Source organism: Taudactylus pleione, unplaced genomic scaffold, assembly GCF_031769625.1.
Source record: "Taudactylus pleione unplaced genomic scaffold, aTauple2 ptg000040l, whole genome shotgun sequence".
NCBI lineage: Eukaryota > Metazoa > Chordata > Amphibia > Anura > Myobatrachidae > Taudactylus > Taudactylus pleione.
In genome coordinates, this window is record NW_028284442.1 from 30027863 (window position 1) to 30052231 (window position 24369).

The following is a 24369-nucleotide window of genomic DNA, read 5'->3' on the forward strand; positions in this document are numbered from 1 at the left end:
GACATAAGAGAGGTTCCCTTCAAACGTTGCCTCAGGATTCTGACTCGGCCTCCTTATCGCACTCTGATACTCAGAGTTCTGGTTCTTATGCTGTTGGGGAAGACCATCAATCCTCTGTGGATGTCCCCTTTCTGGTGAGAGTGGTTAGATATGTCCCGAGTATAGAGGAAGAGGAGGTGCCGCCGGAATCTAAGACTCCGGTCTTTAGGCGTCAGAAAGTGGCTAAAGATTATTTCCCTCAGTCTGAACAAATGACGAAACTCATGTCTGAAGCATGGGGTACACCACATAAACATTTCCATGCTACAAGGAATTTAACCTCTAGGTACCCATTTTCACTTGGTGAATGTAAAAAAATGTGAAGTTCCTCCAACAGTAGATGCTCATATAACTAGATTGATCAGGAGCTTTACATTACCCATTCCTTCCGCATCCTCACTAAAGGAAGTTACAGACAGTAACCTTGATAATTATTTGAAATCCGTGTTTTCATTATCTGGAGCTATTACCAGACCAGCTATGGCTGTGGCCTGGGTAGCGAAGGCTATTGAAGAATGGACGACATCTCTGGAAGATAGCATGCCTGATGCTAGCAGAGAACAGCTGTCCTATCTCTGTCAGATGTGAGAGGCAGCTGTGTATGTTGGGGAAGCGGTTATTGATTCAGGTATCTTGGCTTCTAGGGTGACGGCAACTTCGGTTGCAGCTTTGAAAAACCCTTTGGCTAAAAACCTGGAAGGTGGACACAGGGTCCAAGAACGCTTTTGCCTTTTGTTGGGAAAGTACTGTTTGGACCAGAACTAGATAACATAGTGGCTTCTCTGGCAACATCTAAATCTGCTGGGTTGCCATCTACAACGTCACAACCACAAGGTCCCCGGTATGGGTCCAGAACAAGGGACCCCTCAGCCGCCTTCGTGAATGCTCTGGCGGTGAGGTGGAACTTCAGGTTGGCATACCTGTTTCCTCCAATCTCCCTCCTCCCAAAAGGTAGTCAGAAAGTTCAAGCAGGAAGGCGGCAGGATGATACTAATAATAAACTCCTGCCTGGCTCGGGAGACATTGGTTCACCGATCTGACTTTTCTATCCATAGACAGTCCACTTCCACTGCCTCTACGACCGGATTTACTAGTGCAGGGTCCCTGCCTATATCCGGATCTACCTTGGCTGGCTTTGACGGCAAGACTCTTGAGTCTTCCATCTTAAGGGCCAAAGGTTTTTCTACTTCTGTGATCCAGACGATGCTTAGGGCAAGGAAGCATGTTTCCACCCGCATCTATCACAGGATTTGGCATTAGTTTTTTCAGTGGTGTTCCCACAGAAAATATGACCCTAGGGTTTTCAGGGTCTCCAGAGTTCATTCTGTTCTTCAAGCCGGACAAGACTTAAATCTTCGTCTGGCTAGCTTGAGAGTTCAAGTTTCTGCATTGTCAGTTTGGTTCCAACACAGAAGATGTTAGAACATTTTTTAGGGCGTTCTCTGCCTGCAACCACCGTTTGTCACTCCGGTGGCACAGTGAGATTTATCTTTGGTTCTCAGGGCGTTGCAAGCTTCTCCCTTTGAACCCTTGGAAAAGGTGGACCTTAGATGGTTGACAGCGAAGACTCTTTATCCTCGCTATTTCCTGATTTGGCAGCACTGTCTTGTCACTCTCCATATTTGATTTTTCAGCAAAATAGAGCTGTCGTCCTTACTAGAGCGGGTTACCTTCCAAAGGTGGTATCTCGTTTTCATATGAATGAGGAAATTGTAGTCTCGGTCTTTCAGTCTTCAGACCTTTCTAAGGGTGAAGCTTCCCTGGATGTGGTTCGAGCCCTGCATATCTACGTAGATTGTACCAACTCCATCTGGAAATCAGATGTGCTCTTTGTGTTATATGGGTTTCACAAACTAGGCTGGCCAGCTGACAAACAGACTTTAGCTCGTTGGCTGCCTATGACTATTGATCTCCCTGTCCCGAACAAGGTGACAGCACATTCTACTCGGTCTGTGGGACCATCGTGGGTGGTTAGACATGGCGCCTCAGCTGAACAGCTGTGCAACGCAGCCACTTGGGCTTCCGTCCATACCTTTATCAAATTCTATGCATTTGATAATTTTGCCTTCCAGGATGCTTCCTTTGGACGGCGGATTCTCCTCTCTGCTCAGGAGTGTTCCCACCCTTAAGGGAACTGCTTTAGGACGTCCCCAAGGTAGTTCCTCTGGACCCTATGGACCCTGAAGAAGAAAGTAAGAGTTATGGTATTACATACCTTAGTTAACTTTTTCTTTGAGGTCCATAGGGTCCACAGGGCACCCACCCTGACGCACCTAGCCTCAGTTGGGATCTGTTTTTTTCTTTTTGTATCACTGATTACCGCTTTCTTTTTTGAGAGAGTTTCTTCTGTACATTGTGCTTCCTTCTCCACTTTCCGTCTCTTGCCGTTAGGCTTGGTTACAAACTGAATTGCCTGTGGCTGGGGGAGGGTATATAGGGAAGAGGTCCTATGCATGCTGGGAGCTTGAAAACTGTAAGCTGTTTGGTGCAATGGATCACTTCAACTACATACCCCAGTATTAGTTTCTGTGGACACTGTGGATCTCGAAAAATAGTTAACTGAGGTATGTTATACCATAACTCTTATTTTTAAATCACCAGGTTATCTGCTCCCCGCCCTGATATATATATATCCACCTTACTGTACGGCCCTCATCTGCTCCCCACCCTGATATATATCCACCTCACTGTACGGCCCTCATTTCCTAACAATTTTCAGCAATCTCACAATAAAACTCAATCCTCCATCACCAGATTTTCATATAAGACATATACATTAAGATCACACACTTTTAAAATGAGCCAAGAAATCTCAGCGCTTTATAATTTGGATGATAAACACTATCCACTATAAAATATCCCATAATATACATCTCCTTTTCAGTGGTGTAACCATGGTTGATGGCTCCAAAGGCAAATTTAGAAAAAAAAAAAAATGGTGCCCCTTGAAAACTGTTTCTTAAAATTCTGGCTTAAGTCTTATATTTAGCCACAGCAAAAAAACAAAAACACGCACACACTACAAACAAAAATGAGGGGAACGCGAGAGCAATACGAGAACCATAAATACCATGTGTTGTGTATAGAGACAACTAAATAGCGCAAATGGTGGTCACCACCTAATTGTGATGTTGAATATACAAACTTCTCTTATTTCCCAAGTCCAGCACTTCCAAAAATATTTCAATGCTCCCAGAACCTTTGCCTATACATCTTTTTCAGTGCCTCACCTTTATTTCCATTCTTCCTTTTGCAGACACATAATGCAACCCTACAAGCTTGAAATGACTCATTTCCTGCACCTCTCCCTTCCAAACAAACAACTGGTGCTGTAGCTATTCTCTGACTCTTTCCTACAACTTCATATACCTACACATACATGTGATTGTCATAAATGAGAAGTGGATGCCTACTTTTGGTGCCCCCATGTGCATACACATATTGTCGCAAGATCAGGTTAGGGGTGCCGTCTCCTGGGGGTAAATGGTGGCACTTTTCATACAGCAGCCAATCAATAGCATACCAGTCCAGTATACCAGTCCAACTGGAAACAGCATTTAGATAAAATAAACCAGTGTCTCTCAGCAGACTTCCAGTCTGTATTCTCCAGGCAATAAGAAATTGACCAGAGAAACGGATATACAATATACATAGATATATATATATATATATATATACACACACGTAAAGGAACCATATATACACTGTGTGTGTATATATATATATATATATATATATATATTACACATACATACACACACACACAAGTAAAGGGACCCAGCATATTCCTAGTCAGCTCAGTCTGTAAACCTGCCCCACCCTCTAGTTTCTCTGGCCACACCCCCTTGCTTCATCGCCTAAACTCCGTCCCGACGACGATAGAGCATCTTGTTTATAGTTATAATGCCAACACTGTTAAATATCCTCAAATAACATTACTATGGCACCTGCATTTTTCTGTCAACATAAGAGTCAAGCTGAGTATAGTATGATTGTAGAAACTGTAACAAAACAAGATGACCACTAGGTGGGAATATGCAGCACACACAACTCTATGGGAAGAAATACATACCACGGACATTGAGAATGGAGCTTTGCTGGCTGGAGCCTCCCAGACGATCCAGCATGCTCTGTTTTCTTTTCCTCAGAGAGCTACTGTCAAGGAATGATCTGCAGAGCAACACATGCATTATAATAGCGTTATGACAAAGCTCATAGATGGACAGTATGTGCCAAGGAAAACAGTACCTATGCATTTTAGTACTCAGTCATGATTTCCTATTCAATAAGAAAAAACCTGTCCATAAAGTAAGGGTATATGTAAAGGTTTTGCTCTCCACTGTAAATTATTACGGATATGAGAAGTCACTGCATATTTATGTGCCATGTATTAAACTCCTTGGTATATATTATAGTATTGTCTTTTACAGTAGTGGATGCATTATTAATAATAGCAGCAACCTTTTGGAGCCCTAGCACAAAGATATTACGCAGCATTTTACAGGGAATGTTTCAGTCATTTACAACCCTGACCCATGATGTCATATATAGTACAAGTGCAAAGTTGAAAGGTCATCAGTTTTAAATACTGTGCACATGAGCACTTTAGAAATACACTTTTTTCTCCTAACATTTGAGTCCCATGTCATAATTCACACACCCTAAGTTGTTATATATGGGATGTAGTCAGCATCCCAGCGTGCGGGATGCCGACGGGTGAAATACTGGCGCAGAAATCACACCACCATTGGGATTACAGCACCAGAGTCCCGACCGCCGGCATCCCGAAGGTAAAAATCAAGCGTTAGGGGGAGGGTTAGGTTTAGGTGTGGGGAGGGGGAGTTTAGGTTTAGGCACCAAGGGGGAGGCTAGGTTTTGGCACCGAGGAGGGAGGGGTAAGGGTTAGACATACCTTCTGTCCTTATAGGTGTCGGGAATCTGACCAGTGGCATCCCGACTGCCAGGATCTCATACCCAACCCGTTATAAAGTCTATAAGTGCATGGAGGGCTTTCAGAATGCGAACGGTAGACTTTCAGGCAAAAAGTTAGTTTAGGTGCAGGTCTCTTAAAGGTGAATTACCACCTAGCGAAAATGCTTTACTAACAAGCCCTCCCCCTAACCAGAGCCATAGGCACTGCTGCGAGCTAAAACCCCACACACCTCCTCTCCAGTCACAGCAGGTCCTTTCCCTCTGCAGCAGTCTCATCAGAGGTTTACGCGTTATGCTGCCCTGCTATGCATGTGCAATAAGGCACACATCCACAGAGGTGCCCTGAGAGCAGATGCAGCCCTGCCATCTCTCATTATATTTCAATGAGTCCCTGTGCCTGCCCTCATTTCCTGTTCACTCCACCGGTATAATGGGAAACAGCAGAGGCAGCGTCCTGTAAGCGATCTATACCTCTTCCAACACCCTATACCTGTATAATTATAATGTTACATAGGGTACAATATAATTTATTGGGATAAAAGTGTGTCAGATACATGTCTGTATTTTGAGTAACTTACTCAAGTGTGTGCAAATCATCATATATCACCTCTCTGCGACATGTATTCTGTTGTGTGCATTATGTGATAATTGATACATTAATAATGTAAATATCCATGCTTTGATCTTTGAGAGGGTGATTATTTATGCATTAGAGTTGATTACTAATTGATATACATTAAGACTTACATTTTGAAGTCTTGTTTACTCTGTTTCAGTGTTAAGTCAAATTATTTAAAATAATTAATACAATTTATTGTAATATACTTTATGCTATGCTGTCAAATGCGCCCAAACATGGACGTACCGTCCACTTTTCTTTGTGTGTTTTAATTCATTTTACTTCAGGGAGCACCACACTAGCCTGTGTACTGTGTAGTACAATCTATTAGTAGTTGACACTTTACTATGTACCAACACTAGGATCACATACAGTCTCTTCTGAGCCATCCATTTTGTAAAAACTGCAACTCCCTGAGGGGAAAGAATATTTGTACAGATCCAAACTAATGGGCATATTTAATAACAAATATTAATATTAATATGACCAATTGTTACTAATCTTAAATGGTACCCCAACCAATCAGCTCCTAACTGTCATGTGTTTGAATAATGACAGTTAGGTACTGATTGGTTAAAGCACCATTTAAGATTCGTAACGAGTGATAACATGACTATCACTAGTATATTAATTTATCAAAGCTTGGAGAGATAAAGTGGAGAGAGAGAATGTACCAACCAATCAGCACCTAAGCCCCCCTAAGTGCCGTACTCCCACCTGAGCCTCTATACCCAAATATGGCAGTGTCCCAGCCCCCCAGTTGGTTGTAAGAGAAATATTGTTATCCAGACACAGCTGCTCATACCGTGACTGGTGTATAGAGTGGAAGCGAAATGTCACACTGCCGGTTGTCTCGGTCCTGAAACCAAAGCGACTCAGATGCTCACCCTTTGAGAAAGACAAGACACGTTAGTATAGTAGGTAGTAGCTATTTAGTGGGTTGAACCAATATTCTGTAGAATGCAGCAAATACATTTACTAGAATGTATTCTAGTTACATCATTGAGGCAGGAGGCATTTACTTACACTTGATGCAGCAGCTGCTGCAGGTGTAGGTTGCAAAAAATGCCGGCCAATCTCGATTCACGGGGCTTGCCATATTGGCTCGCCCCCAGTGCGGCCAGAGGGAATCTGTGTGTCAGTGGCGGTTTCTAGGTACTTTGAAATCTTCCCATTCATGTGCACAAGGAGTCTACCCCCCAGCGTCACGGACATGTGTCACATGACACTGATGAGGGGATTCCGGAACCACTCTGCACTGCATGTAGCAGCACTGACTGTGCTGTTACATGCAGTAGAACAGCCGCGGTTGCTGAGCCTCAACCCGCGAACAGGTGTCGCTGGACACTTGTTCTCGACAGGGTCACACCAACCTTGTGTGGGGGTCCCTCTGTGTGTGGGGGTCCAGGGCAACCGCCCCCGTCACCCCCCCCTCTTAATCCAGCCCTGAAGGGGCACTACTACTGTGGGCATCATGAGGGGACCTAATACTGTGAGCATTAGATTTGTAAGGGGCACTACTACTGTAGGCATTGTGCATAAGGGGCACTACTGTGTGGAGTTATGTGTATAAGGGGCACTAATGTGGACATTATGTGTATAAGGGGCACTACCGCTGTGGCATTATGTGTATAAGAGGCCCTACTACTGTGTGGCATTATGTGTATAAGGGGCACTAATACTGTGTGGCATTATGTGTATAAGGGGCACTATTGTGTCACGTAACGTGAATAAGGGACATTACTATGTGGTGTAATGTGAATCAGGTGCACTATGTGCTGTGTAATGTGAATCAGGGGTACTAGGTGCAGTGTAATGTGAATAAGACTGCGCTACTGTGTGGCGTAACTTGAATTGGGGGCACTATTGTGTGGCCATGTCCCTTCCTTATGATACCAAGCCCTGTTCTTGCAGTGCACGCTGTCCCTTTATAAAAAATTAAAGGGAGGGTGCCGAAAACCCTAGCACCGGTCCTGCATTTGTGTCTCACTTATGTACCAGCAAACCAGGTGTTGCCTCACTGTCACTGTCATAAGAATGTACTCTATAAACTGATGAATTAGTATGTTAGACTAGCAGAAGTATTGGCTCAGCCCAGGCTTGCCTAGAGATGTCAGAGTTTCTAGTGGATTGAGAGCCTGAATAATGGTTTAGAGCACAACGTGGCTGCCTGCATGATGTACAGGTGATTGGTACAAAGTAAACAGGTCTATTAACATTGAATCCATCCTATAGCCATGATTATCTACTAAATACCAGTAACAATGACCTAATTACCAAGGTGTACCCCTACAGTTTTTTTTCACATTTGAGCTGAAACCACATAATAAATCCTAATGTGAAAAATGGAGAGGAGATTATTCAAACTTACAAGTTGTACAACACATTTCAATTATTAAATACATTTCTCTACTCTTCGGATAAAAAAAAAAAAAAAGCAGCTAAAAAATAAAAGCAGGATTTTTGATTCATTCTTTCCCCCCTTCATTGAGGAGGGGAACACTAAAACCTGGGCACAAACACAGACAATTGATTTCACCTGGAAGGTACTGGGAATTTTGACATAAGTTAGGTCCTCCAGTTCTGGGGAACCTCCTATAAAAAACCGTCTGAGCTCCGACACGGTCCCCAGTTCCACGGGCCGCCATGTTTGTGTGGTGAGGATGTGCATTCCTGGGCAGGAAATGAGAGACTGTGTTACAGTGATTATCTACCTCACAGGTTCTCAAACTCAGTCCTCAGGACCCCAAACAGTGCATGTTTTCCAGGTCTCCTCACAGAATCAGTGAAATAATTAGCTCCACCTGTGGATCTTTTAAAATGTGTCAGGGAGTAATTAATACACCTGTGCACCTGCTGGGTGACCTGGTAGACGTGAACTGTGTGGGGTCCTGAGGACAGAGTTTGAGAACCACTGATCTACCTTATACATTAGCCTGGAAGCATAATGTTTGCAAGCAACAGTTATCACTAATCACACTATCATATTACATACCTAAATCAACCAGGCCAACACAGTGAAAGGTATCAATTATTTTGAGGCTGTAATTTGAAAACTGTGCTGTACTGACTGAAAAATTAGAGCTATGGTAAGAACTTACCTTTGTTATCTCTCGTTCTACGAAGTCCATAGGGTCCACAGTGAGACCTTGGGGTATAGGTTAGGTGATGATGGAGTCATCCAGGCACCACGTAGTTAAATTTCCCCCAATACTCCGCCCCCAGGCCAGAGGCACTTCAGTTTCGTAGCAAGCCAAGGCCGGAGAAGGATAAAAGAGAGCGAAGAAAGTCTGGAACACCCAAGACTCACATTCTCACACAGAAAGAGACAGAATACTGGTGACCAGAGCGAAGCCCATCTGAAGCACAGGTGCATCAGGGTGGGTGCCCTATGGACCCTATGGACTTTGTAGAAAGAGAGATAACAAAAAGGTAAGTTCTTACCATATCTCTCATTTTCTACTTCAGGGTCCATAGGCTACACAGGGAGACCTTGGGAATGTACCAAAGCAGTCCCTTTAAGGGTGGGGACGCTCCTGTGCTGAGAGGAGAATCCTGCACCCAAAGGAAGCATCCTGAAGGCAAGGGTATCAAATGCATAATACCTCAGAAAGGTCTGGACAGAAGACCATGTGGCCACCTTACAAAGCTGAGCAGCCGAGGTGCCACGGCGAGCTGCCCACGAAGGACCCACAGAGAGTAGAATGAGCAGTAACAGAGGGCGGAACTGGAAGGCCCTCAGAAGCGTAAGCCTCAGAGATCAGCATGCAAATAAGTTTGCTTATTGGCTGGCCATCCCTTCTTGAGGAATCCATAGAGTACAAACAAGCAGTCTGACTACCGAAGTGAACTGGTACGGTCCACGTAAATCCTGAGTGCACGTACCACATCCAATGGGGCCTCACCTGCCAAGAGGTCTGGAGAATTAAAGGCCGGTACAATAATTGGTAACATAATATGGAAACTAGAAACCACTTTAGGAAGGAACCCAGGGCGAATCCGAAGCACCGCCCTGTCCTGGTGAAAAACTAGAAATGGGGAACGACAAGAGAGAGCCCCCAAGTCTGACACTCTTCTGGTGAAAGCAATAGCAAGAGTCTATGGCGGTAAGCCATTTGCGATCCACCGAGTCCAGGGGTTCAAATGGAGGGCCCTAAAAACAGCCAAATCCCAAGTCGCCACAGGAGGGACAAAGGGAGGCTGAATGCGAAGGGCACCCTGTAGGAAAGTGCGGATATCAGGAAGAGGAGCAATCCTTCGCTGGAACCACACTGACAGAGCAGAGACATGCACCTTCAGTGAGGCAAACCCACCTGCAGGAAAGCCAAAACTCTGGATATCCAAAACACCTGGGGATTGTAACCTTTGGGACGACACCATTGAAAGTAGGTATGCCACACCCTATGGTAAATCCTTGCAGAGGCTGGTTTATGTGCTCTGAGCATGGTATTAACCACAGAGCCGGAAAAACTCTCGGACCTTAGGAGGGATGTCTCAAAAGCCACGCCATCAAAGACAGACGACCCAGGTCTGGGTAAAGGCAAGGACCCTGAGACAACAGGTCTGGACATTGAGGCAACAGCTACGGAGTGTCGATGGAGAGACTCTGAAGATCTGAGTATCAGTGACGTCTGGGCCACGCTGGAGCCACCGACAGGACAGTGACTCCTTCTTGTTTGAACTTCCGAATTACTCAAAGAAGAAGGGAGATGGAGGAAACAGGTACACAAACCAGAAGGTCTGCTTGACTGACAGAGCGTCTACCAGGAGCGCCTTGGTGTCTCTTGTTCTGGAGCCGTACACTGGCAGTTTGTGTCAGGAGGCCATGAGGTCCACGTCCGGAAGGCCCCACTTGTCCACTAGGAGCTGAAACACCTCTTGGTGAAGAGACCATTCCCCTGGATACACATCGTGACAGCTGAGGAAGTCCGCTTCCCAATTGAGAACTCCCGGTATGAACGCTGTCGATATGGCTGAGAGATGGCCTTCCACCCATGTCAGAATGCGTGAGACCTCTGTCATTGCCGCCTGACTTCGAGTTCCTCCTCAATGGTTAATGTAAGCCACAGTTATGGCGTTGTCTGAGTGAACTTGCACGGGCTTTCCGTGAATTATAAGTCTGGCCTGCTGCAGGGCCCTGAAGACCGCCTCGAAGTTCCAATATGTTAATTGGCAGGGCAGCCTCCCCTGCTGTCCACTGTACCTGAAATGAGTGTGGACCAGTCACTGCACCCCAACCCCAGAGACGGGAGTCAGCTGTCAGGAAGACCCATTCCGGAATCCAAAAGGGGGCCCCTTGGTGAGGTGACCCATCGGCAGCCACCAAGCAAGAGACAGACGCACCTCCGGAGATAATAACATCGTTTTTGCCTTTATCCAATGGGGTAATCCGTCCCACCTGGAGAGGATCAATTTCTGCAGAGGCCGGGAATTAAACTTTGCATATTAAACCATGTCGAAAGTCGATACCATGGATCCCAGTAACTGCATTGCTGAGTGGATGGACACTCGGCGACTGTGGAGGCATCTGCGTACTCGCGTCTGCAAAGTGGAGATCTTTTCCGCAGTCAGCAAGATCCGCTGCTGTTGTGAATCCAACAGACCTTTGAGATGGAGTCAGGGAGGACTTCTTCCAATTGATCAACCACCTGTGTGCCTGAAGCACAGATATTGTCAGCTGTAGATGGTGGTGAAGTACCTCTGGAGACCCTGCCAACAGTAAAAGGTCGTCCAGGTAGGGTAACAGGCGGACCCCTTGCAGCCGCAGATGGGCTGCCATTACCACCATAATTTTTGTAAACACCCGAAGTGCAGTAGAGAGGCCAAACGGTAGAGCCCGAAACTGGAAATGTTGTTGCAGAACAGCAAACCTGAGAAAACGCTGGTGAGCCGAAGTAATTGGAATATGCAGGAATGCATCCTAAATATCCAGTGACACCATAAAATCCCCAGGTTCCATAGCCAGTATAATTGAGTGTAGGGTTTCCATCCTGAACAGAGGTACCCTGAGAAATTTGTTCAGGGACTTGAGATTGAGGATAGGCCGATGGGATCCGTTCGGTTTCTGAACTAGAAAGAGATTGGAATAATAACCCGTTCCCCTATGGGGCAAAGGGACAGGTACTATGACTCCTGCTTGAAGCAAGGATTGTACGGCCTTCTGGATTTGTAAGGCCTCGTCTTTGTCCGACTGAAGGCCTGTGCAGAAAAACTGATGGGGAGGTCTACTACGGAAGGAGAGGGCGTGCTGGTGATAGACCACTTCTCTTACCCAGGTGTCTGTGGTGGTCCGACACCAGTACTGGGTGAACTGAAGAAGTCAGCCTTCCACCCTGGGATCCCCCAAGGGGAGGCCCGTCCCGTCAGGCTGAGGGCTTGTCGTCAGGCTTGCATCGGACGTCTCGTACTCCAAGCTTGCTTCTTGGGCTTGGCAGTCTTCTTGGGGGCTGACGGCCTAGGAAAGGACTGACCTTTAGGCTTACCTTGGGGCCGATAGGTCCGAAAGGACGAGGTCCGGGACCCAGGGGGAGCAGGAGCAGAAGGCAGACTTAGCTGCTGCCAACGTATACACAATCTTATCCAAGTCAGGGCCAAACAAAACTTTACCATTATAAGGCAAACACTCTAAATATTTCTTAGAGTCCACATCCGCTCTCCAAGAGCGCAGCCACAGGGAGCGGCGAGCTGAAAATCGGCGCAGACGAAATTCTGGAAGTCAAGAGGCTGACATCCAAAGCAGCCTTGTTAATATATGTAGCTGAATCTTGGAGGTTGCCCACTAGATTCACTTGCTCACTGGTAACATCCAAAGAAAGGGACCCTTCAAGAGAGTTCGCCCAGAACTCCATAGCTCTGGCTACCCAGCAGATAGCGATGGTCAGCCTGGAACCTGCCCCTGAAAGAGAATATATGGATTCCAAACAAACTTCCACCTTCCTATCCGTAGTATCCTTTAAGGATGACATGGATGGCATAGGTAGAGTCGCACTTTTAACCAAGTGCATCACATGAGAATCCACCACTGGAGAAGTTTCCCATTTGGTAAAATAGTCTTCAGCAAAAGGATATGCATAAGCCAGGCGTTTTTGGGACTGGTAACTCTTTCTCAGGCGATTTCCATGCCACTTCCAGGTGGTCTACCAGCTGATCAGATAAAGGAATTATGGCAGCGGCAACCTTTATGTCCTTGAATAGGGCATATTTGGACTTGGGAGCTGGAGGTTCGTCCTCCTCTATGACCAAAGCCGAACGTACCATATCAGACCCGGAATATAAATTTTTTACTTAGGCTCCACCTCTCGTGTAGAGGGCTCGGAGTCAGATTCATATGGAATCTCCCCGGCAGACGTCATGTCATCGTGATCACATTGTGTAGACTGAGATGACGGCAATGGTCTTTTAGCCGGTCTAATTTGGGGTGCATCCCCCTGCAGCATATCGGTCAGGTGCTGTACCATAGTAGAAAACGTATTTACCCATGGAGGATCAGAAACAACCTGTATGTGTGCAGCCGACTGAAACAGGTTCTGAGCGAGCACAGCAGCCTGCTGTGGGAACCCGAGCGTGGAAAACACCGGGGGCATTGCCAAACGTCCCGCAATGGGCGTTAATGCTTGAGCAAAGCACGCCCAAGGGGGCTCCTGTGAGGTGGTTGAGACAGTAGAGGGGCCTGGAGGAGCATAACATCTCCCACATAAACCCTCACGTACAATGTCTCCCACACCCAACCCTGCAGCACATTTCTTGCATGACAGCAGGTCAGGAGCAGAGTTTAAGACATCATCCTCACCATCAGACATAATGCAGAGGATAGCGTGCACACTGTATGAACTGTGAGGTTTAATACACACCCTGACAACACTTGTACTGTAAGGGCTCAGTGAGAAAAAGCACAGGTAAAGTAATATGGCTGGCAGAAAGAAAAATAATACAGACAGACAGCGCTAGCATAAAGTCACATACAATGCAAAAAAATACCTGCACAAATGGCACTACAATTCAACTATACAGAGATCAGTGTCTATTAGGCTATAGTGCTGCATACGCTGACCAGAATGGAGGAGAGGTATATAGGGGGACCCGGACTCCGCACTGCCTGCAAGATCTGCGGCTCCGCCTTGGAGAAAATGGCCACCAGAGACCTCAGAGGGGGCGTATCCGGAGGAGTAGAGCTGCCCCAGCCAGACGGCAGTGGAAAGGCGCGCTAAGGGGAGGGGAGGAGCCGGCTGTTAAACAGGGAAGGCTGCCTCCCCTGGCCGGAAAATAACCCCCGGGACGCTGGAGGCCTGTGTCCCTGGTGATCCAAGTGGCAGCGCAAGGAAATTAATGCCTGGTTCCACATGCAGTCATCCCCGGATGGTCCCCAACACCCGGAGGAATAGGACTGCTCCCAGCGGGTCACCACACACAGTGACCTGCCGCTTACCTGCTCTTCGTGACGTCCGGCCGCAGTCCAGGTGACTCGCGGGGTCCCTGCTAGCTCAGACCCCGGATCAGTACCGGCGTCTCCGCGTGGCGGGGTGACAGAGCGGTAGCGCGGACGTCCTCTGGACTGTCCGCTCAGAAGAATGAAGAAACTTTTAAAACAAAAAAAATCTGCAGGGGCTGTGAACAGCCCCACCGCGTTTTCAGTGACCCGACTCCGGCCGGGCACCTAACGAAACTGAGGTGCCTCTGGCCTGGGGGCGGGGTATAGGGGGAGACCCAGTGCATCTTGGGAGAAAAATTTTACAGCGTGGTGCCTGGATGACTCCATCATCACCTATACCCTAAGGTCTTCCTGTGGAGCCTATGGACCCTGAAGTAGAAATGATGGCGCTTAATTGCACTTTCTTAAATAATTGTGACACCAGCTATTACCAGTGTGGAAGATACATGTAATTGATGCCATTCTGTGGAGCCCATCAGATCACTAGGGACCCATGCACTGGTGCAAGAGATGGCTCAGGTACTGTACGCTCTTCTTGGAAGAATGAGCAGCATATCAGGAGGGGAAATAAGCTGAAAAACCAGAACTGTGATGACCAGAACCAATTTTTTGGGAAATGTGAGAAAAGTGACAAACTAGATGTTAACTTTCGGCCATCTAGTGTAGTCGGTCTCCAGAAAGCTTAAATCTCAGTGGTTGCTACAGGTTACAGCGGTATACAATTGGGAAACCGGCTGCCTTAATACCGACAGCCGGCTTCCCGACTGTCATATCCCGGCGAGGGTGAAATGCCGGGCGTCTATATCTAGACGCCTGTCATTTCCCCGTCGCCGGGCGCCGCGAGCGGACAGGCGCAGGTGGGGAGGGTCTGGTACCCCCCCCGGGAGGGATGGGCTAGGGGAGGCAGGGTTAGGCACCCCCCGGGGGACTTAGGTTTAGGCAGCAGGGAAGGGGGGGGATTAGGGTTATGCACCCCTATGGAGGGTTAGGGGGTTAGGTCAGGTTAGTTTATACTTACCTTAGCGACGATCTAGATTTCCAGCACTGTCGGGCTTCCGCTGCCGGGAACTCTGCTTTTGTCGGCCATGCGGCAGGCGGTATATCATACAGATTCCGTTACAGCACAGAGTTTGTTGTATGGTATGAAGTACGTATGCCGTATAAGTCATAATTAAGTAAGTAAGAATTACTAGAACCTATTCATAGCAGTATTGATATTGCAGACACAGAGTACTCTGCATGTGTGTGATACAGCTTCTTACCTGGGGTCTGAGGTAGCACAACATATCCATAGCCTTCAACTCGATACCTCTGCCAAAAATCCAGAGAAAGGACCTCAAAGTATAGAACTGGCCATTGTGCAATATCTGGAATTATCAATTAAATGTTATGAAATATCTGGATGGACTAGAACAGTGGTTCTCAAACTCGGTCCTCAAGACCCCACACAGGTAACATTTTCCAGGTCACCCAGCAGGTGCACAGGTGTATTCATTAAGCTGGGTACACACGTAAAGATTTTCTGTCCAACCATCTAACTAGTTGACTGGTTTGAATGAAAAGCTACGCGTGTATCCAGCTTAACTCACTGACAAATTTTAAAAGATCCACAGGTGAAGCTAATTATTTCACTTGCGATTCTGTGAGGAGACCCGGAAAACATACACTGTTTGGGGTCCTGAGGACTGAGTTTCAGAACTTGTGGACTAGAATCTAAAATATCCAACTTCTTTTAACTTACCCTCAGACTCACCCTCCTCAGACAGGAAAAGCTCAAAACTGAAAGGATGGGAGAAATAGGCCACATTTTCCTAGGGGAAGAGTGATTAATACAATGAGTAACAGTGGTTACAGGTATCTGGGGTACATTTAGAGTGGTTGTCAAAAAAAAATTGAAAATAAAAAATATAGAAGTACCTCTTTACCATGCCCAGGCTAACAACATGGCTAAGATACCTAATGGGAACCTCTGCATCCAGGATTATCCCGTGAGCAATATTCATCAACATTTGTGTATGGAGCCAGACCATGCTGTAACAAAGGTGTAACTGTAAGCTATAAAGCCATGAATCGACACCTATGTTTTCTTCTTACTTTCATGTTAAAAAAAACCCTGTAAAAAGTCAATTTATATTAATCTAATGTCTGGAATCTGGAAACTGAGTAGGTATATTGTACTGTTGGACACTGTAGAACCCAGTGTGGGGTCTACCTAGACTCTTTAGTGTTGCGACGGGCATAAAGCGGCCCTACATCTGCAGTTGAACTACACATCCCAGCATGCCCTGCAACAGTTTAAACATGGGCAAATAGTAAAACTGTGGCAGGGCATGCTGGGATGTGTAGTTCTACAACAGCTGGGGGGCCGCTTATTGCCCACCACTGCCTTAGTGTCATGACACATGGTCTGTGCAATGTGGCTGGGAACATATATAGGGACAGATATAAGTAGCATGTGGTCATCATCCAGTTCCGCACTGGGCAATAACCAAATTGTTTTCGCAAGAGAAATAATAAAAAGTAGATACACAAGGTACCTTCTATGAACCGCAGCATTGATGAGTGTGTGTGTGAATTATATAACATAACAAAAATATCCATCTATTGGAACACAATGATAAAACTTTGAATTGCTAAATGTCTTTCTTCTTCAGGGTCCATAGGGATCCACAGGGATACCTTGAGGTTTAGGTGGAGGTTAGGACCAGACAGTTAACGCTGTTGACTCCCAGGGTGCACTGGTCCTTCTCCCTATACCCTACCCCTAAGTCAGAGGCCCTTCAGTTAGTTCTGGTGTCTGCAGGAGTCAGACCACTGTTTTAGACAGTGGGCTGCAAGACAGCCTATAAGCATTTTATTTCTTCGATTTATTAGTTTATTGATCTAGAAGCTGTGTTCAGCATCAGACTGTGTATGACACGTCTGTGCTAATACTCCATCACCCCTCCTGGCACTGCGATTCCTCCCCGGGGACCTTGCTAGATTGCCCCACGGGATGACCATTGACTGCAACTCGGACACAGGGGACAGGTAAGGCGGGTTACCGCTTGCCGTAACCCATGCGCGGGCAATCTTTCCTCCAGTCTCAGGGGACAGACAGCAGGATGCTGAGTGTGTACACCAGGGAAGTCCACATGCTACACTAAGACCACCAGGGTACATATGGTGCGGGGGAACTAGTGTCCCTGGGGTCATTAATTAGCCAGGGAAAGCCAGCTTTCCCTGTTTAAGCGGTCCCTCTCCCAGCTCAGGGCACGATTCCGCAGAGGTCTAGACCACCATGAGCTGCATTTACTCCCCGGCCACGCCCCTTCAGAAATCTCCGGCGGCCATATTCTCAGCTCAGCCACAGCTCTCTCCGGGAATGCAGGGTCCGGGTTCCCCTACATACCTCTCCCTTGAGCCAGGTTATGTGGCGCTATTGCCTACTAGACATTACATTCTGAGTTGTTGTATTTAGGGCCCGATTCAGACCCGCTCGCTAGGAAGCCGATTTGTGCAATCTGCTCATGCATCACAGTGCGCGAACCAGTCCGAATGATCGGGAAGCGTTCGCTCGCCGCGCATATACAGCTCGGCTGAACGAGTGACAGGAGAAGCAGTTTGTGGGTGGTGACGGGCTGGCCATTAAAAACGGGGAAGTGGAGGTGCGAACGCAGGCGTGCTTGAGCGTCAACGCCGTTTCAGAGGCGTGCATAGTTAAGAGGCAGCATCATAGTACACGTCACTTGGTTAAATATTACACTGAAGTGATCGCAGTGCTTGCGGTAGGATATGGTCAGCCAACAAGTGCTGCGTATGGGTCTGATGGTACCGATGTTTGCATACACTTCCTGGAGATGACGTGCGCAAGTGGGCATCTTAAGACATGCTGGTGGGCGTCTGCATACACAAAGCGATCGCACACCAAGACATAGTGGGTATGCTAATGTCTTGGCATGCGATCATATAGGAACGTCTCCTCATTTCTCTACTAGAAAAACTAGTCCTGACTGCTGCCACTGATAAGAAGACCAAAATATGTACTAAAAGGGGGGATTGGGGGTAAGGGAAATTCAGTCGGCGCTGTCAAGCAGCTGATTCAAATGGAGTTGTCAACTCCTAGCACAAGCAAAAAACAGAAATATGTATGAACAGCGCTAAATCTCTTTTAAATAATTGTATCTTTAATGATGAGACCAATAACAATAAATATAATTAAATACAACAATTTGTGTTTGTAGAAATCATGAATAATCTATATGGCTTCATTGTAACAATAATATAGTTTATTATAAAAAAAATTGAATATATCATCAATGTGCACATAAATAATAATAACTTATATAGCACAGTATATGCAAAATAATTAAAACATGATGAATAATAATAAAATAAATGGATTGGGATGAATAAAAAGTCTTTTGTATCCAAACGACAGACTTATTTCAATGAGCAAGGTGTCTCTGAATCTTTAAAAGAAGCTCTATGAATTAGCAGCACTCTCAGTCCAAATGGTATATGTAAATTGGCTTAACAACAGTCACTGGTCTAGATGTGTATATCCGGGAGACCATATCATACATTCTTCTAATTACACCAAATTGGTAGACACTCATTCATATCTACATTTTTACCCATGGAAAGCAAATATTCCAAAAGGACAACTGATGAGATTATGTAGAAATTGCTCGTCCCTAGAGAATTTTAATTTACAAGCAAATAAGATGTTGCTTTCTTTTAGAGAAAGGGGCTACCCAGAGTATATTCTGGAGAAGGCTCTACGGGAAACAGTCAATATAGATAGATCCAGCCTATTTGTGACAAAAAATATTAACATAAAAAAGAATAAAGAACAATTTAATGTTAAAGATAAAAACACTGATTTTATTTGTAAATATAATTCTTGACACAGACAGATTAGAGATATAATTCAGAGGAATTATCGTATTCTTCAACAAGATAATATCTTAAGAAATGTTTTGCCAACGAAACCAGTGATAATTTATAGAAAAAATAAATCTCTTAAATCTATTTTAGCACCAAGCCATTTGAGGTCTAATTTAAGGACCACTGATATGATAACAACTAATAATTTAGAACAGTGGTTACCTTATAGACCACCAGGTTTTCATCGCTGTGGCAAAACGAGATGCACTATGTGCTCCTATACAGCCAAAAAAACAAGTACTATAATCCTTAAGGATACAAATAGTTTATATACAATAAATAATTTTATAAATTGTGACTCGTCGTATGTGATTTATTTAATCACATGTGGATGTGGATTGTATTACGTGGGACGTACCACGAGACCATTAAAGAGACGTTTTATGGAACATCGCCGGAATGTTATGAATAAAGTAACCACACACAGTTTATCTCTTCATTATTTAAAAGTACATGACAGTGATCCACAATCACTGAATGTTGTAGGTTTGGAGTATATCCCCACCACTCAGAGGGGTGGAGATAGATTCAAAAATCTGTGTCGGCAGGAGGTCTTCTGGATGTTCAGACTGAATTCTTTACATCCAGATGGCCTCAATGAGTCCATTGAATTAAATACGATTATGTAATTTTGGTGGGTGGGTTGATGAGTAGATAGGGTCCCCATCACCCAGCTTCCCCTTACCTGGTTCATATATCTATATATACAACCTTCATGTAAAGATTCCCCACTGAATATTATTTTTATCATTAACATGTATTTGAATGAATGAATGAATGAATATTTATGGGTTTATATGGAGCATATTGCATCTGAGTTTAAATAAAATAGAATAAGCTAATATTAGAATTAAACAAATACTTATAACCCATATTAACAAATGTATAACAATATAACACTATATATGTGAAAGCTATTAAGACTCGATTTATATCATGGATGAGTTAATATATAATTATCATAGGAGTATTTATATCATGTGATCGGGGGTGTATTTTCCAGTTAGGCATGATTCCGCAACAATTGTCATTATACAACAATCACGTGATTACCTTTTGTACCACGCGATTGGAGTCAATATATCTAACCAATGTTATTATTTTTTTAAATCAGCTGGACAGGACCAGGTGATTTATATTTATATCACGTGACCCACGACATGTTACATTGATTTACATAGTCCCGCTGAATTCTGTGGCTTTCGTTATTCTCTAATTCAGCTAGATGGGATCACGTGATCTATACTTACATCACGTGACCCGTGACGTGATATTAATCCATTCAGTCCGCTGAACACTGCGGCTTCCGTTGATAACACGTAAACCATTGCTGAACCATTATAGGCCATTAGGAGTCACGTGAATTTTAACAGAGTCACGTGATCGGATATCTAGCTCCGTATATAAAGGTATCTTTTGAGAATTTATGTATAATTATAAAATCAAACTTTTATATGATGTATTTATTAATATGATCTATTGCATATGAAATAGGTGGTGATTTTCTATATGGCTTGATTGATTGTTTTCTTGATCGAATAACAGCTGCTCATAATTCCAAATTAAATAAGGGTATAAAAAGTCTGCCTCTGGATATGGGGATATATGCTACTGAAGAAGCTGTGGGTACTACCACAGCGAAACGCGTTTAGCCTCCCCACTTCATTACACAACACCTGGAATCTTTGTGGATTTATCCGGACCGGCATCACTTCACCTCTTTTTTTCCAGCCTCCACCTCTATGTCAACATTCCAGTACAGGAATATGGCACCTTCTTGAGCTGTGGACACTTTACAAGAGACTGGTAATATACTAAATAGCTGGATAATATCCCGGATATACACATCTAGACCAGTGACTGTTGTTAAGCCAATTTACATATACCATTTGGACTGAGATTGCTGCTAATTCATAGAGCTTCTTTTAAAGATTCAGAGACACCTTGCTCATTGAAATAAGTCTGTCGTTTGGATACAAGAGACTTTTTATTCATCCCAATCCATTTATTTTATTATTATTCAGCATGTTTTAATTATTTTGCATATACTGTGCTATATAAGTTATTATTATTTATGTGCACATTGATGATATATTCAATTTTTTTTATAATAAACTATATTATTGTTACAATGAAGCCATATAGATTATTCATGATTTCTACAAACACAAATTGTTGTATTTAATCATATTTATTGTTATTGGTCTCATCATTAAAGATACAATCATTTAAAAGAGATTTAGAGCTGTTCATACATATTTCTGTATTTTGCTTGTGCTAGGAGTTGACAACTCCATTTGAATCAGCTGCTTGACAGCGCCGACTGAATTTCCCTTACCCCCAATCCCCCCTTTTAGTACATATTTACTCTGCAATATGTCTAACACAGGCAAGAGTAACAGAATAGCTGCTGCACCCATATTACTCTCATGTAAGTCATGTGCAACAGGATTGAATGAGGAAGATTTAATCCAAGAGGGACGTTTGTTATAACACACCTGGCCCATCAGCTCCCCCAACCCCTGTCCAGGAGCCCCCGTGGGCTTCCTTTTCTCAGATTCTAAATTCACTTGTAGATGCCTAACTGTCCCGGCAGTAATTTCTCCTTTGGGGTTGCCACAGCATGTACAGGCTGTAATTCCCCCTATGGGATTGCCACAACAGGTACAGGCTATACCAGTACCTCCTCTGCCCGCTACCCTAGAAATGATGGTATCCACAGCTGTTAAAAATATATTACAGGGTGAGAAATCACTACCTAGCAAACATAAACGTCCTCTGGTTTCCTCTCAGTCCACGCTCCTTTCAGATTCTGAGGCTTCCTCTGACGAGGCTGGAGAGGCGAATTTGTCTAATACTGAATTTCTCTCAGGGTAAGGGAAACTACATGCAAAGATTAATATCCCTGCCCTAGTTCAAGCGGTTAGAGATATACTTCACATAGTAGATGATAACCCCGCTCCAAAATCTAAACACCCTCTGTTTAAGAAACAGAAGATAAACTCTGCAGAGTTTCCCATCCATGATCAGCTAGTTGAACATGTGATGGTTGCCTGGCAGACGCCCGGTAAAAGATTTCAGCCGCATGAGAGGCTGACCCATTGTTATCCCTTTCCAGCTGATCATTGTACGAAGTGGGAGACTCCCCCAGCTGTGGACTGTCATATCATGCGTTTGATCAAAAGTTATACCTTGCCTACTCCATCTGCTTCCTCGCTGAAGGATCCCACAGATAAAAAGGTAGAAGCTGGTCTGAAAAGTATGTATTCCCTTTTAGGAGCCTCTGCTCACCCATCCATGTCTATTGCTTGGGTGGCCAAGGCAATTGAAGGCTGGACAGATGCCCTCGAGGAGCTCCTCCCTGAGGACGCCTCTCAGGACACTATTTCCCTTGTGGCTCACATTAGGGATGCAGCCTCCTACATAGGGGATGCTGCGCTGGATGTAAGTCTTTTAACCTCCAGAATATTGTCCATGTCAGTGTCTGTCCGTCGCTCTCTGTGGCTACGGTCCTGAAAGGCGGATGCAGACTCTAAAAAGACCTTGGAATCACTCCCTCACAATGGGGACATTCTTTTTGGCCCTGACTTGGACAAGATTGTCACTTCCTTGGCGGCCTCTAAGACGGCTTTTCTGCCTTCTGCTTCAGCTGCTAAATGGACAACGTCCTTTAGATGGTTTTGCCCCAAGGCAAACCTGGGGGCCAGTTGTTTCCTCAACAGCAGGCTTCCTCTAAGTCAGCCAAACCTAGACCCAAGCAGGCCTGGGCCACCTGCTGTCCTGCTGCAAAATCAGAGGCTAAACCGTCCACCTGACGGGGCAGGCCTCTCTCTGGGGGATCCCAGGGTAGGGGGCCGACTTCTTCTCTTTGCCCAGCGCTGGAGTCAGATCACCTCAGACGCTTGGGTACAAGAAGTGGTCTCTTACAGGTACGCCCTCTCTTTCCTAAAACGACCACCCCGCCAATTTTTCCACACGGGTCCTTCCACGGACCCAATCAAAACCATGCTTATACAACAGGCTATTCAGTCATTACTGCAGGTGGGTGTGATAGTTCTGGTCCCTCTATCTTAGAGAGGGACAGGTTATTATTCCACCGTGTTTCTGGTTCAGAAGCAGAACGGGGCTTACTGTCCTATTCTCAACCTCAAATCCATGAACAAATTCATCAGGGTGCCCAGGTTTTGGTTGGAAACCCTGCACTCTATAGTACTAGTTATGGAACCGAGAGACTTTATGGTGTCACTGGATATTCAGGACGCTAACCTACATATACCTATAGCGCTTTCTCAGCAACATTTTCTCAGGTTTGCTGTTCAACAGCAACATTATCAGTTCCAGGCTCTGCCCTTTGGACTTTCTACAGCCCCACAGGGTCTTTGCCAAAATTATGGTGGTCATGGCAGCTCATCTCCGTTGTCAGGGAGTCAGACTGCTACCATACCTGGACGACCTCTTGCTATTAGCACACTCCCCAGAGGTTCTTCAGCAACACCTTCAGGTTACCATTGAATTTCTGCTATATCATGGCTGGTTAATCAACTGGAAGAAATCTTTACTGGTTCCTTCCCAAAGAATGGTCCACCTGGGGGCTCTTCTAGATGCTCAGGTTCAAAGAATCTTCCAGACAGCGGACGAGATCTCCACACTGCAATGTGTACGCAGACTACTCCACAGTCACCGAGTGTCCATTCACTCAGCGATGCAGGTCCAGGAATCCATGGTCTCCACCTTCAACATGGTCGAATATGCCCAATTCCACTCAAGACCCTTGCAGCTCTTAATACTCACCAGGTGGAACGGATTGCCTCATCGTCTGAAGTCAATGGTTCTCTCTCCAAAGGTTCGTCTGCATCTCTCATGGTGGTTACAGATGTCTCACCTAACCAGAGGTCGCCCCTTCTGGGTCCCGGACTGGGTGATCCTAACGATGGATGTCAATCTCCGGGGTTGGTGGGGGGGTGACCGGCCCGCACTCTTTCCAGGGCCATTGGCCAATGGTCAAGACAACCCTACCGATCAACGTGTTGGAACTCCGAGCGGTATACAAAGCCCTCACTCTGGCACAGCATATTCTTCAAGGAAGGCCTGTGCAGGTACAGTCCAACAATGCCACGGCAGTAGCCTACCTCAATCACCAAGGAGGCACTCGCAGTCGGGCAGCCATGTCAGAAGTGGCTCACATTCTCACATGGGGCGAAAAACACCTTCCGGCAATCTCAGCAGTGTTCATTCCCCGAGTTCTGAATTGGGAAACGGACTTCCTCAGTAGTCACGATGTACATGCCGGGGAATTGTCTTTCCACCGGGAAGTGTTTCAACTTCTTGTGGACAAGTGGTATCTCCCAGAGGTTGACCTCATGGCCTCACAACACAATCACAAATGGATGATGTACGGATCAAGGACAAGGGACGACGCGGC

General features: G+C 45.4%; 1 protein-coding gene across 2 annotated transcripts in view; it reads right to left on the reverse strand.

The window, feature by feature from the left end:
- MKS1 (MKS transition zone complex subunit 1) overlaps positions 1-24369 on the reverse strand; it is a 60219-nt gene that overhangs the window by 1433 nt on the left and 34417 nt on the right. For both annotated transcript variants that reach the window (XM_088454006.1, XM_088453997.1), the window contains exons 13-17: positions 15760-15829; positions 15281-15385; positions 8130-8263; positions 6396-6478; positions 4112-4209 (exon numbers count right to left, since the gene is read on the reverse strand). In XM_088454006.1, coding sequence (XP_088310132.1) covers positions 4112-4209; positions 6396-6478; positions 8130-8263; positions 15281-15385; positions 15760-15829 — 490 coding nt within the window. The remainder of the gene's footprint in view (positions 1-4111; positions 4210-6395; positions 6479-8129; positions 8264-15280; positions 15386-15759; positions 15830-24369) is intronic.